The 16672-nt window shown below is 34.1% G+C and overlaps 1 protein-coding gene across 1 annotated transcript; it reads right to left on the bottom strand.

The window, feature by feature from the left end:
- Nucleotides 1–218: 218 nt before the first annotated feature.
- LOC125190899 (equilibrative nucleotide transporter 8) lies at nt 219–2118 on the bottom strand. Its single transcript, XM_048088319.1, has 2 exons — nt 1609–2118; nt 219–1058 (listed from the first exon to the last, which is right to left on the bottom strand). The coding sequence occupies exons 1-2, from the start codon at nt 2072–2074 to the stop codon at nt 355–357; spliced, it is 1170 nt and encodes a 389-aa protein (XP_047944276.1). The 5' UTR covers nt 2075–2118; the 3' UTR covers nt 219–354.
- Between the last annotated feature and the right edge of the window lie 14554 nt (nt 2119–16672).

Below are 16672 nucleotides of genomic sequence, written 5' to 3'. Positions count from 1 at the left end.
TGTGAGTGGAATGTGGAGTTTCTTTACCATTTATGGTAATTATGAATCGAGACTCCTATTTGCGGATGGACCAAAATAGAAAAACGGGACTCCTATTCGCGGACGGAGGGGGTATATAAAAGTACGACTCATATGCCACTAATTTTTTTAACTCATTTTTTATTATATTTCTTAAATTAAACTTGGTGACAATTATAAATAACAAAGGGAGTAGTTTTTAAATCAGAAATGTGACATTGGCGTTATTTTTAATTTTAACTTAAAATTTTTATGTTAATTAAATATGCACGTATGTTGGTTCAATGTGGCTACTAAAATAATTTGACACAAATTTGGACATAACAGCGTTAAATTTCAAATGATCCAAAACCAGGCAATGACCGACCCCGCCACTAGCCCCACCGCCAGCATCACCGCCATAACAATGGCGGCCACCTCCGCCTCCTCCTCCGGCACCGTCTTCGGCGCCAGGATCATCAGCACGCTAGTAAGGTAGCCATTACTTAAGCCCAGCACCAACGTCAGCACCACCACCGGCGCCTCCGTCCTCAGCCACTCCGGCCCCCGGAAACACCCTACAAACAGCGGGTACAGCGCCAGCCTCGCCACGCACCACCACGCCGCCGCCCCGATCCCCTCCATCAGATACACCGCCGTCGCCGCCTTCCCCACGAAATCCGCCAAATTGTACGTCGCGATCAGCGCGATCGGGTACCAATCCTTGAGCACCTCCGATTTAATGTTCTCCGCTAAAAAACCCGGGAAAATCGACAGCGTCACCGTGTAGATCATCACCATCCCCAACGCCGGAAACCTAATTTTACTGAAAGTTTCCCGTAATCTGAGCTTGGAGCAGCTGTTGACCGGTAAAATTTCTCGGAAATTCCGATAGTGATGCTGCATTACCGGCAATTTGAAGAGGAGATTGCAGCTGATGATGCATAAAATTAGGGCTGCAGAGCTCACGACGAAGTAGAATTCTGCACTCGTTTTTAGGCCTTGTGGTGTTTGAGGAAGTGACGCTTTTGTTATCACCCTCAATATCGTTATCAATACACCTAAAACGGATATTATTACACATTTCGATACGTCACCTTGGATTTAATTAACAAAAAAAATATGATTTCATAAAAAAATTGATTGAACACTAAAAGTTCATACTCCTTCCGTCCACCAATTTGACTGGACACGGATTTTGAGAAATATAGTGAAGAATGAATGAAAATGGTTAGTAGATTGTGGGTCCTATAATGAAATATGAGTGAAATAAAATTACTAGAATATAGATCTAATTACCAAAAGTAGTAAAAAAACAAATGAGATATTTATTGGTGGGGATGAAAATGTCAAAATGTGACGTTTATTGGTGGACTAGGAGAGAATATTTTTTCACCACTAAATTAATGTAGTTTTAGGCTATTAGCCCTAATTACATTAAAATAATTTGCATTTATATCTCAAAGTTTGAACTTTGTTCCACACATTGCAATTATACACTAAGGGGCCGTTTGGTGTAAAAAAATAGATAAGATAAAACATGATCAGAACACGCATTTTTGTTTATTTCAGGTCAGATAACTCCAATCGGACAGATACACATACACATACCGGAGGAGGCGGTGCCGGCGAAGACAGCCTGCATGTAGTGCTTGGGGAGGTTGGCCGCAGCTCCGATCAAGCTACCACCGATCAAGCCATCGGCAAATCCACAGATGAAGACTGTGACAACCACCACATAATAAGAGGCTGCTGAGCTCATCATTTTGGGGAATGTCCAATTCATCACAGGAGTAGCCATTAGTGAGACAAGAAACATTGAAAACCCCAAGTTGAGTCTCAGCCTCAAACTCAGCCTCAAACACTTGCGGCAGTTCAAGAGGATGACGAGAAGTAGGAGCGACGAGCCCATGTAGACGACGGAGAAGACCCTCTCCACGTGGCGACCGGGGTAGATGGAGCCGAAGTAGTCGACCGCGGTGATCAGGGCGTTCCATGGCAGCAAATTCCCAGCTCCTAGAAAGAAATGGAGAATATATGCAAGCTTGAATTTGTCATTGCTGGTTTTGCCTTCCATTTTTTAATTTTTGGTCACATGCAACAAATTTAATTAGTAGAATATTGGTGGGATTGCATTATTTATGGATGGATGGATTGGAAGAATATATATCTGAGAATTGATGGTAAGTGATGGTGCTTGCAGCAGAATTCTTGATCAAAATTTGATGGTTGGCAGCTTGCTTCTTGTCCATGTCAATCATGTGAGTCGTTAGCTATAGCTAGGGTTCATAATTGGTCATAGCTGCGCCCTTTGTTCCTCTTGTCACAACTCACAACTAAGTGACGTCGTATACGTTTTTTTCTTGCCAACTTAATTAAGTTGTATTCTTTCAATGTGTCCCAAGATATCTCAATATAGTTGAGTAATAGTACTAGAATTCTTTCGTTCTGTCATAAGATAATTAGTTTGTTCTTCTTTTACCAAAAAAAATTATTCTCTCTTCATTTTAATGTTTAACTAATTTTTTAAATCTTATGCTAAAAAAATAGTATCATGACTTGAGATTGAATGAAATACTACTCTATCTTACTCTCTAAAAATCATCATATATGTGTACTTTGTTTTCTCTCTCATCATTCGGCCCTAACATTTGATTGGTTATTGATAGTACTATATCATTTCTAAATAATTAACCACTTCTAGCTAGATATTTTGCCTAGTACAATTATGAACAACTATTGTACAATTATGCTGGCGTGCTTTACCGTTTTGTCATGTTGATGTACGATTGCATTAGTAAAATATGACTAATGAGATGACTTTGCTTGCCAATGGCTTTGTGTGCATTTTACACACATCAAAAAAAAAAAATAGATGACCTTTGCTCATGCATGTTAAATTTAGGTTCTTACTGAAATTCCAATGATCAAACAATACTGTTTTTTAAGAAAAATAAAAAACTTATTTTAATTATTGAAAAGTATCGATATTTTGTTTGAAATGATCATATGCATAATATATATAGATTTCACAAAGAAAATTTTCCACCTACACTCCTACATGGGATATCCATAAATAGTAGGAAAACAACATGAGTTCAAAGCAACGTTACATCAAGAGTGTTTTTCTTCTTTGTTTCTTATGTGTAGAAATAGTGTAAGCATGATTTATAAAGGAACCTAACATCGGATTTGACAGGGAAGTTGACCAATTTTGGTAAACAAATAAACATAGGATTAATTATATAAGTTTGAATTTTTTTAGAATCAAATTAATTGTGGGTTGCATTGCATATATGCTCATTATTTTATTCTTACAATGTGGGGACAAAAATTCGATGGGTTGAACTGGAAAGCACCCTTTTTAAAATTGTTTGCACATGCTATATACATCAAATGAAATAAAATCCATCTCGAATAATTTGGGTACCGATCAGATTACACGGAATAATACACCAATAAAGTGATTACCCAAAAGAATATGGTAGACCAACTAGATCTCAAATTCACATAGGATCCTCTATATCCTAATTTTAGTATTTCACTCTATTTTTCACAATCAATTTTGTTTAGTTTTCATTTCAATATATTGTTATTGGTTTAATTGGAAAAGTATATTTCAATAAATAAATTACTCTAATAGGAGTACTAGTAATTAATTAGTAGTATGATTTTTGTTTTGGGTTTGGTTTTTAGGTATATAGTTATTTCAGTTTTTATAATAAATAGGAGTATTGAGTAAGGTGTGTTAATAACCTTTCATTTCAATCTAAATACTAACTGAATAATAACATTATTAGTAGGACATTGAGTCGGGATAAGACGATCCAATTCGATAAGTGTTGCCTAAATTGTCGACAATAAATCGTGAACTACCAAAGTCAATTGTTTTAATGTTATCGTTTAGGAATAATCAAAGGTGCACGCGGTTTATAGAATAATATTTCGATCATACTTTGAGTTACTTCTATACATGCAATGGAGTATATATAATAAGGTTAGGTTGAAACTACACTCTAAATTCATAACTATGATCAAATATGGTTCATTGGATAAAAAAAAATGAATGGTGTAGATATTTGGTAAATTTCCGGCCATCCCTTCAGGTATTACTCGGAAACGTCCCAAGAACTCGATTACCGAAAAAATTCTATGCTCAGTATGCACTCATTTCTGAGTTAAATTTCTTTATTTACGGAGCGCATAATTGTGTGCAAAAGCGCTGATGTTTTGGTAGTGTTTGCCACTTTTCAATATACCTTTTTCGGATATTTTACTTATGTCTTTAGAAAAATTTCAAGTCGTATATAAATTATGCTTTCCTTGATAGATGAGTTTAGCTTTCCTTTCCAAATACAATGCACATATATACTTATATATATGGTGTATTTGACGATGAGGTCTAACTCAAGTAGTAAAGTTGACGCACCACACGACTTTTCTTATTGAGAGATCGAGAGACCAAGAGTTCAATCTGGCTTAAATAGATGGATAATATCCACCTTGTGTGATAATATATTGTCAATTTATGATGTATTTATTCGTGGAGAATTATTATAATCCGCCTAATCCAAATAATCATGCATGTTTAACACAGGTTTTAAAAGACGTTTTATACTCATGGCCTAATGAAAATAATGTTTCTAGATGAAGTTGGATTCTTAGTGAGTAGTAGTGCATTAGTATATTGTTTTAATTAATTAATTATAGAATTAACTAGTGTATAATTGAGTTCAATTTCGACGGAAACAATTTTAGTTTGTAATTTTATAAATAATATGGGGAGTGATCAATTGCTAACTCATCAATTGCTAACTACAACTAATTTAAGACCATAGGATTTTAGAAAACGTGTGGTCTACAATTTGCCACGTGTAATTTTCGTTTTTATTAATAAAATAAAAAAAGATAAAAAAAAAAAGCCAAACGCCAAATTAGGGTTTTAGATAAAAATGTCAATATAGTGTTTCGGAAATATCAACACAATGCTTTGAGAATGTCAACACGATGCTTTAAAAATGTTAACCCATTGCTTATATTGACATTCTACATGTATTATATTGACATATTTTATATAGTATGTTGACATTTCTGCTTTACGAAAAAATTGAAAAATTTTCGATTTTTTTTCAAATTTTGACGTCGGAACATATGCATATATGATATCGTTGGAATCCTTATAAAATTATCTTTAATTTGATATATGTTATATGAATTTAAAGTTTTGGGATTTCTTTTAAAAGTTAGTTATAACTAAACATGTAGTTAATTGACATTAATACCCCTATTGATATTTTATGGAATTAATCATATGGCTTTATTGACGTTTTTTGTTGATCGTATTGATATTTATTGGTTGATGATCTAGGCCCTTAATTTGAATATCTAATGGCTATTATTTAGTTGTAGTTAGCAATTAGGTATTGAGTTAGCAATATAACACTCGCAATGGGTTAACATTCTTAAAGCATCGTGTTGACATTCTCAAAGCATTGTGTTGATATTTCCGAAACACTATATTGACATTTTCATCTAAAACCCTAATTTGGCGTTTTTTTTTTATCTTTTTTATTTTATTAATAAAAACGAAAATTACACGTGACAAATTGCAGACCACACATTTTCTAAAATCCTATGGCCTTAAATTAGTTGTAGTTAGCAATTAAATGATGAGTTAGTAATTGATCACTTCCCTAATGGAGTAACTATGAAAATAACTTTAATTCATAGTGACTAGTAAAGTAGTCCTAGCAAAGTTATATAAATGCAATTTTTGAGAAAATTTCTTTCGAATATGTATCTCTCATTCTCTTCTAATCACAGTATTACAATAGTAATTATGGAATTAAAAGCAAAACAAAAAATAAAGTGACTCAAATCTTTACCAAATTTCAATTTTGAGTGGGATTAGGGTGTCCACTATACATGGTCGGACCACCAATGCCCATGTTTCCTACTATAGTGGACTTGGAACTCATCGCCGGAACTCATTTTTCAAAAGTATAATTGGTGATAAAATGAAAAGAGTGGAGATTGGAATGGTGTAAAAAATTGGGGGAAAATGGGTATATTTGTAGAAGAAATTATAAAAAAAAAAAAAAAAATCGGAAAAGGGGAGCCGCGGCTCGTGGCCGGCACTATAGGAGGGCCGCGGCCAGGCCACGAACGTGGCGCGCCCACGTCCACGATTAAAGGCAACACTTTGTGTCATTATAAGAATGAGAATTGCCAACATAGTAATGTGCACAGAGATATTGATTAACTTAATAAGTAGTATAGATTAATCAAATTAATCTTCAGATAATTCTGCATTACCATTTCCATCTTTCAACATTGTATACTTTATGAGGGAAAATGGATTGGACAAAAGCGTTCATTTCAGTTTTGAGCACATTTGAATCTTCAACATGGGGTACTTTTTGGCTTATCTTCAGCCAAGTCTTTTTTCATTTTGGACAACCGATTTCTGGTTTCGTTTCATGTAGTTGTACTTGCTTGTCTCTCATTGAAGCAGAATCGCCAATCTGAAATACTTTTGTGTGATCACATAAATTTTTGGGCATCGGAAATGCTAGTGATGTCACCGCCAAGGCTGTGAAGCTTATTTTCCATTCTTGCTGATCTTGGTCTGCTCGCGTGGCTGTTTTACTTACCAGTGCAATTGGTGTGTGGTGGAACTTAGATGCTCGACTCGGCTAAACAAATCCCCTCAGAGTCCATTTAAATTTCTTGAAATGCATTGTTGGTGTTACTGCCAGTTATTTTGGAAACATATTTATTTCTTCTCAATAACTCAAAAATTGCATCTGATTTGTCTGTTACACTGCAGGGAGGAAATCACGCATTTGATGGTTTGATACTGAATTCGAGGCTGTTTTACACATAGTTCCAAGGGAATTTTTCATCACATAATCAGTGTGCATGGCAAGATTCATCGAGGTGGCCAATAAAATGTTTTAAACCTGTGGTTTTAGCATATAATGAATTAAATGACTTTCAAGTTTCAGGTAATATTGATGCCTATGGTTCTGTGAGCCCTATTCGTCGTATCAGGAATAGTTTGCTTCTGAAGTCCGTCCATGAGGATCTGTTTTCCTGAGTTTGCCTACACAAATTCCTCCTAAAGCGCCAATAAGCCAAGAATTTGCAAGTGTCTTAACTACTGCAGAAAAGAATATCGTGCCAGGTGAAACTAGTAGTGTATCTAAAGTACGGGTCAGGAATGAATGTGTCACGCCCCTCTGAGATAGATATGTCAAGCCCAAATTCAGCTAGGAAAGCATTGGAATTCCTCGATCGAAACAAGCCCACCCCCATACAGAAGGAAGCAGAACTGAAGTTGGTAACGGCATTGGAATTACTCTCTTTATCTGTTACTTCTCTATGCTCTGCAAGTTCTTGTTTCTTAGTATTTCAGTATTTCTTGGTATTTAATTCAGTTTTTCCTTACTACCTAAGATGTTTGCTGTGACTTGAGTAGTGAATGTGATTATTAGTAACCTAAATATCATTCAATGAAAGATTCCAACACACTGAACTGAACATATTTGCTAGTATATAAGTAACCAAGTCTTCTAGATTTTACTCTGGACTCCTATTTTGCTTGAATGTAACTCCACCAGTTAATGATGGACACCTTTTTGTTGCAGAATGCCCTTGCCACAACTAATCATAGACAGACCGAGACAGATTCTCAGTTTTCTCCTCCTCTTATAAGTAAGGACGCAAACAAAACAACCGAGGCAGAAGTTGTGAAGAGTCATGGGACAAAGCCGTGATTGCTGTTTACTTCTACCAGCAGGTCTGAACTACGTGCAGCTTTCTCGGACAATGGACTGGGGTTCACTTTACCTGTTTCTGCTTCCTCCGGTCACCAGTATGCTCTCAGAACCGCCAACACCTTCTATCGTGCCATCTTCTTCAGCAAATTTAACGTCACAACCAGGCAGGCAGTACACCTAGCATTCCTTCCTACAGTTTTGGCACCAACAAGTGGGCACCAAGTATCGTTTTCTCGTTTCCATCGACAAGCAGTTCATCAAACCATAGTGATTCTGGTCTTAATTTTAGTTTTGGATCAGATAAGACAAGGTTGTGTTTTAGCTCTTTGGGAGAGGAATCCATTTGCATTTAGATAGCATAAGATTGACGTTTCTATATTTTGGATTGTGTATAATTTGATTGCATATACGAAGCATACTCAAATGGGAAGCATCTTTATGAATAATAAACACATTTGAGCTATTTTTCTTTGTATGTAAGTAAAGTAAGTAACATGATATTTTCCATTATGTGTGAATATTGCTAAAATAGTTGTTAAATGGGCATGCACAGTAACACTAAGCTGAGCCTTAAAGCATAAGATACGTTGAAGGGTGGATGGACGCTTTGCCATGGTTGTATAAATTTTCCTAGTAAAAAAGAAAATAAATAAACTTTGCTTATTAATTAGCTTTTCAATAATGAAGTTTTCAAACTATGGAGACTTGTAATATACTCATAAGCAGTATGCTTTGATGTAATATACTTAATTGCTTCTAGAATCTCAAGATTTGGACTAGTATTGAAAATTAAAGTTACTTATATTTAACTATTACCCAAATTTTTCGTAGCAAATTCGAATTCTCCAATATAATTAGGTTATTGGAAGTATGATATGCCTCTGGACTAGTGATTCGAATTTTTTTTGAGTGAGTTATATAGGTGATCTTTAAAGTACGCCTACCTCATTTTCAGACTTTTATTGTATCCTCCATCCGTCTCATAATAGGAGTCACATTTGGTGTGGTTACTGGTTTTAAGAAATGTAGATATTTATAAAAGAAATACGAGTATCTGATAAGTTTATTAAAAATATATACCCTTCAAGGTATTGAGGGTATTTTCGTCCAGAAAAACTTGGAAATAGTAAAAAAAAATATTTCGATTGATATTAACTCATAGTTGATAGACCTCAAATGATATTTTAAAAATTCATGGACCTAAGATGAGAGTTTGACAAAATTCGTGGACAAAGAAAAATGTTCCCTAAAAAATAAATGGACCATGAACCCTAAACTCAGTCACAATCCCATCACCCCTTGTTCACTTGCTTTGAGAATAAAATCCTGAACCAAATGACAACCATGTCTATCCATCCTGAATTGCACTAAATCTTAGTACAAAAGATGATATAAATATTCCCCTTTTGGTGTATTTCACAAATGAATAGGTGTATTTCACAAATGAAAGGGCCAAAATATTATTCAGATAGATGATTACATTTAATTTGTTGTATAAATCCGGCAACTTTAGATAGGACACAAATTTGTGTGATGATTCATTAGAAACTATCTTACACTGTACGCTTAGGCCCCTACAGAAAATGAGCATACTCCTTGGCGCAGCGTTGCAAATGCAACAAGAATTGCAATGGTACGAGGTATGTAATGCAATTTTGTACATTAACGTCTATAAACAAAACAAACTGAAAACTTATATACTATTTATTTTTTATGTGGTTTAGGAAACATGACGTTTTGTTACTGATCCTACTCTTAGGGCACAAAAAACAAAAGGAGAAACACCAAGTATGATTTTTACAATAGAGCATTAAGATTTGAAGTTAGAGATCGAAAAGTATATGAAAGACACTTCAAACTCCCGCTTTATATTAGTTGCACTGATAGTTGCTATAGTTTTTGCAGCAACAATTACTTATCCAGTCAGTGACTAAGAATCGGGATACACGATGTTAGCTAAATCATCAACTTTCGGTGTATTTGTCATTTTTCACGTCCATAGCGTCCCTGCTAGTATTTCTTTCTAACATGATCTCGTGTTATTCCGAATGTGACTTCGTGTATGCACTACCTATGACCACTACAGAAAATGAGCATACTCCTTGGCGCAGCGTTGCAAATGCAAGAAGAGTTGCCATTGTATGAGGTATGTAATGCATTTTTGTACATTAACATATAAAAACAAAACAAGCTGAAAACTTATATCCTATTTTATTTTTTATGTGGTTTAGGAAACAAGACGCTTTGTTACTGATCCTACTCTTAGGGCACGAAAAAATGTGAAAGGAGAAACACCAAGATTTTTACAAGCATCAAGATATGAAATTAGAGATAGAGAAGTATATGAAAGACAGTTCAAACTCCCACCTTATATTAGTTGCATTGATAGTTGCTATAGTTTTTGCGGCAACAATTACTGATTTAGGCGGCTACCAAGAATCAATGTTAGCCAATCAGCAACTTTTGTTGTGTTATTTCGGATGTTCTGTCATTTTTTACGTCAATAGCGTCTCTGCTAGTATTTTTTTTTTTTTTTATCATGACCTTGCGTTATTCCGAACGTGACTTCATGTATGCACTACCTAAACTTTGATTGGGCTTTTTATCACTTTTTCTATCGATTTTATATTCGGTGAAACATTTAGCGTTGTAGTTTACTTAGAAATTGGGGATAGCAGGTCATGTGTACTCTTTATTCTTTATTATATGTATACTTGCTATTCTTCTTTTATCCACCTCCATTTCAGGCTTCTCCGGACATCTTCTGTTCCACCTATGGCCAAGAAATTTTTAAACTAGTTGCTCATTTATTTGATATCGTCATTCTTAGACATTAACACGTATATATAGATTCTGATGTTGAATGTTGAAGATAAAGAGAATCGGCATGCAAATGCTTTTTCAACTGATTTCCAAGAGTTATAAATGAAAATGTAGCGAGAATGAAAACTATATGCAATATCCCAATATAATGCAAACTTCGTGCTTTTTAAAGCTACATATCTGTAATATTTCTCTAAATGGTCATTCTCAAATAGAAAATGCCATAAACCATATCTTTGTAAAGCTTGTATTGACCTCAACATTCAAAAGAAGAAAAAGTTATACATTCATTGATGAATATTACTAGAAACAAACAAATAAAAATTTCTCATAAAATTAAACTGTGAGATTATTGCGGCTAATTGTTACCAACTATTACATGATACATGAGAGAGGCTTCATAGTAAAAATCCATGGATCAGTTGCACCATTACTAATTTGTATAAGTCGATATGTGTATTAGTTGCATACTATGGTGTGTTTCGTAAAAATAAGCTTTAAAAATGATAATATGAAAATAAAATGGGAAAATAGTTGCAACTAGTTTATTATGAGGAAAAAGAATACATAGGTTTAAGAAACGAAAGATTAGGTTTAAGAAACGAAAGATTTGAGGAGTGGAAGAGAACAATATTTTTAAATTACAAGGAAAGAGAATACCTAGTTTTAGAAGGGGAAAAAGAATCCTTGAATTCTTAAGTAACTTTTTCATGTTTTTAGGATCAGATTACTCATTTTTAATAATTAAACCAAACACATAAATTAATAATGGGGGATCAGATGACACTCTTTATTTTCTCTAAACGCAGAAATTTAATAATTGAAAATCAGATTATTTTCTCATTACATAATTCATGTTAAACAAACAAGGCCCTCAAATGTTGATGAATGAAAAATATTGCAACAAGAAACAAACAAATAAATATAAAATGGTGTTTGCTCTAGGTATAACAAAATTACTTTATTATCCAATGAAAGCAAAAAAAGAAAAAATGTCCTTGATTTGGATAGGAAATTGCACATCAACATAAGTCTTTGAGCAAATTTATAGCATCAACATGATATAACTTCACTAGCATACCTATTTTCTAATTTGATAAAATACAAATAATGCAGAGAACATTTATATCAAAAGACAAATAGTTCGAAATCTTAAATTCACAAAAGATGCCTAAATTTCTACCAATCACCGAATTTGCAATCCATATTCCATTCACGTGTCACACAATGAACATAAATACAATAAAAGTTAGTGCACTATATTCTAAAAAATATATATCGAGAACGTGAGATCAATTAACCTTATATAAACTAAAACCATGGTGAAAGAAAAATTTCACAACATTCTACTAATATGAAATACCACTTCCTTAGACTTTGAAACTTGACTTGACTAATAAGATATAGACATAAAAGGCGATTCTACATTGCCTTGCAGAAATAAGATAAATCGATTTATGCTCAACTCACTGAATTTGCTCCAAAAAAAACCCTACAAAATATTGAAAAATAGGACAAATGATTAATCATTCTTTGAAGACATTCAATCTAATGGAGATACAACACACGAATAAAAGAAATTATCGGAAGATAAGTCCAGATAGAAGAGCAAATGAAAGAACACCACACATATATGCACAACTTACAATCGCGCAAGAAACAACTAGAATTATTCAAATAGACTACCACATACAATCATACAAAGTAAAATGGAGAATTCTCCATGGGCATGAGAACAAGAAGAAAAATGGATTATTAGAGAGAGAGAATAAGCGAGACGAAAGAGTAAAATGGTGAGTGTATGTTAACAAAGTTACCAATAAACTTGTAAAGAGGTTTATAGATATTTAAATATAGAGACAATAATTAGCGATTTGAGGGAATGAAGAGAGAAAAATGGTAGGTGTGTGTTTGTAGAGTAGTTGATTGGACGAGGCAAAGTTGCGACGAGTTTTAAAGATGTCTATATAGAGTTGTGCAAATAGATGGAACACCCAAGCATAATTGCATGGGCAATTATAACAACGATCTAAAACCGAGATTTCGTTAGTACTGACTCAATATATTAAAAAAAGATTTATTTTGTAGATATATTTATGTTGTTGTCGAGTACATACAATAAAAATAAACATATAGATAGTGTGTTTGGTATACTAATACTATTTCTTTGATTAATATGTAAAATTATGATAACGTCCTCTAATTTATCACCGATAAAACCACCAACGAAAGTGCAGACACCCAACTGGCGAAACTACTCACTGAAAATACATGAACCATCGGCAAAAAGCCCAAAAAATCATCTGCTAATATACAAAAACTCACAATCCATCGATAAAAAATAAAATTCATTGGCCAAACTCATGACCAAGACGAGGAGTATGATCGCCTAGATGACATGGACGTTTGCTAATGTTTTTAAAGTATGAGCATACTAGATAATATTAGTGCAACATCAGGGACTAAAAAATACTCTAGTTTATACTTTTTTAAAAGCCACTAAAAGAACACTTTATTATTTAGTTTTGTTATTGCTTTAGCTCTCCATTTATTATTTTATAAATTATTAGGCCATCCGCAACGTTGTCTCTTATCCGTCTCTTAACCGTCTCATCTCTTCACTATTCATGGGCCCCACTGTACTTTTCAGCTCATCTCTTAACTAAGAGACAACACCTGCAACCCTCCATCTCTTAACCATCTCTTAACTATTCATTCAATTTCATTTTTTATTTTTAATTCCAACAAATTCAATTAATAAAAACATACTTCATTAAAATAAAATAAATATTACAACTTAAAAGCCTAAAAAATAGAAAAAAATACATAATTTAAAATCCTAAAAAATAAAAAAAGTACATAATTTAAAATCCTAAAAAATATAAAAAAATACATAATTAAAATACTCTAAATGAAACTATAAAAACTAAAAAAAAAAAAATTGAAAATTCGACCGTTTTGTTCCCAACGGTCATTTGACCGTTTGATTTTTTTTTATATTAAATTCAAATTTTTCGAATTTATAAAAAAAAATTAAATTATTACGTCATAATTACGACGCCCACTCGCGGGCCGGCGAGTGGGCGTCACGCAATGCTCCAGCGCGCGCCACGTGGGCGCGCGCGTCGTCTCGCCAGCTCGAGGCCGGCCTCGCGGGTCGCGTCGCGCGACGAGATGTCTCATCTCGTCGAGACGAGACGAGCCTCGCAACGCTGACTCGATGCTGGCTCGTCTCATCAAGACGAGACCGAGCCCGCTCTTACACATTAATTGATTCAGTAGCAAGCATAGAAAGTTGATAATCGTTTCTATCGCAGAGTTGATTACACTTGTGAGATCGTCTCTGTCGCAAAGTTAATTATACATATAGACCGCAATTTTAATATACCGGAAATACTACAGTACTATAAATAATTTCAATTTTTTAAGTAAATTAATATATTGAGCCTAAAACTAGCACCTGTACTTGAATGTATTAATAAATACTCGTACTAAAGAATACATCTAACCAAAAAACATGTCATGTTTATATTACATTTTTTAACTAAATACCTAGGAACTGATAATCTTCAATCATTTACATTTAAATAATTGCGATAAGCTTAATTTATAAAAATATATTTCGTCCGTTCATAACTAAAATTTCTGTATTTTAATTTTGATGTATTCACAGAAATGAATCTTTTTTCATTTATAATAAATTTGTATACCTAAAATGAAATCCATTCTCTAGTAGAATAATACTACTATTCAAAGCGTTTTACATTTTTGTATTTAATAGTACTACTAATTATATAATGAAATGATGTTATCCAGTATTAAAGGTATTGACAATATGAGGAAAGAGAGTATACCTTCAAATTATTTGGAGTAAGATAATTTGGTAGCGTAAATGCGAATCAAATAAAGTATAGTTTGTTTGTAAAAACGAAGTAGTGCTCTCTCTCTGTCTGTTTGTCTGTCATCTCCTTTCCCCTTTGTTCCAGCTTGTTGCATCTCTCCCACCTAATGCACCATTCCTCAACTTCCAAGTCTTCCTATTTCCCCCAATTTTCCAAACCCTCACGCAACTCTCACGCGAATACCTCCGCCGCCCACCCCAATGCTGCTGCGAGCTTCTGATTCTCCCCACTTGCTTCTCATTCTATTCTTCCTTCTCCAACCCTAACTTCCTTTTCCACTTGGATTTGGCTTTGCTTGGCTCGGGAGTGGCGCCGCCTAGCTCTTTCCTGATCAGCGCTACTCCACTCTTCCACTCAGCCTCTGCAAATTAGTCCGGATCCAGGGTTCGCGCATTTCTGTTGGTGAGTTTGTAACTTGAGTATCACTTGCTATAAATGTTCCATCACATTTCGATTGATTTTAAATGCGCGTGCGTTAATCTGTAAGTGGTCGTGCTGTGCTACGATTTTGTCTTCCAGATTGGGTACAGGGATGAATGTACATGAGGAATTCGTATATTTTTCATGGACGAGCTGTGTATTGTTTCTTTTTTTCAGTAGCTTTTCATTGAGCAGTTTTTGAAGTTTCAAAATTAAAATTGAAGTTCAAATTTCCAACTGAAACGGTTATATAACTGATTATGTATTAACACTGGCTAATGTTCAGCTAACTTGATACTCCATTTTTCTGCAAATAGGCCTTTAGATTATACAACTGCTTATGTATGTCAGAACTAAACACTGCTTGCATAAGACTTGAACATATATATGGAGTATGATAAAAGTAAATTCATTTTTTTGTATCTGGCATCTTCTTTTCAAACGAATCTTATGTTATGATTATTGGAACACATTTTCCTTGGACATATACACTGTAAATTCATTCATAAATTTTTGGGACCTATTCTCTTATGTCCTAAATTCACCTGAAACTTGACATTCATCTAAGAGGATATCTTACAGTCGGCCACAGAAACTGCACAACACTGCACATGTGAATCATAAGACATAAGGTGAAATGTTATCACAATTTACCAAGTCTTAATCAATTAAAGAACTACATACATACCTAATTTTTTTTATATAATCAATTTTTATGTGATAATCAAACCCACAGATAAGTTGGAGATGGAGAGAGATTGTTGTAGATATGTCACTCAATTTTCCCAACTGAATATGCTTGTGTTCTTACTAAAAATCTGGTATGTTGCTAAAACTAGGTGTAATATATTGGAAAACAACAATTATTGTTCGTTGATCTGTAAAACATGTGTCATCATCCCATTATATGTGGAACATGCCATGACAATGCTTATATTTTGCAGTTTTTTATATTCATATACCTGAAATTGCAAGTAAGTCCAAATTAAAGTCTTTGTATGCTGAAGATTGACATTAACTGTTATACACATTCAGAAACAATGGCATCTAGTGTAAATAATTGGATAAGAAAGTATAATCTGACACTCAAAAAGTTTTAGATTGGCGCCAAAAAGAACGGCTGTCAATCTGTGTTTATAAACATATAATAAATGGGTAGTGATAATCTGCAAACTGCAGCTATTCTTTCCTACAAACTCAAAACAATGATTTGGACCACTAGATTTCAAGATTTGATGTCAACAAATGACAAATAACGTCAACAGAAAATGTGTTGATGTTATTTGTCATCTGTTGACATCAAATCTTCCCTATGAGAAACCTCTGCATTTTCTCGGTAGGTTTGGTTTGGTTGGTTTCTTTAAATCAACTGTCTGAATTGCATCTGATAGTTTGTCTCATTGTTCTACTTTCACATTTACTTCCAACTTTATTGATTTGAGCCTCAAACTGATTGTGCTCTTCCTTTCATGTTTGTACATTGATCATGTCCTTAACTTTTTTCTCCAATCGATGCTATTACCCAGATGAATAGTTCTGTTGAGGCCCGCGGCATTTTTCATGTTGATGTACCATCAGCATCAGTCTGTTTGCTTATCCAATTAGAGAAGCCTGCTACTGAAGAAGGCGGAGTGACCTCATCAGTATATTCACGCAAGGAGCCAGTAAGCATTACCACATTAGTGATCGTACACTGAAGCTCATTACTCAAATGATATAAAGATAATATTGTAGTTATACTTTATTTTC

This window comes from Salvia hispanica, chromosome 5 (genome assembly GCF_023119035.1).
Source record: "Salvia hispanica cultivar TCC Black 2014 chromosome 5, UniMelb_Shisp_WGS_1.0, whole genome shotgun sequence".
In the NCBI taxonomy this organism is placed as follows: domain Eukaryota; kingdom Viridiplantae; phylum Streptophyta; class Magnoliopsida; order Lamiales; family Lamiaceae; genus Salvia; species Salvia hispanica.
The sequence above is the reverse complement of the archived record's forward strand: the minus strand, read 5'-3'. Positions and strand labels throughout refer to the sequence as shown.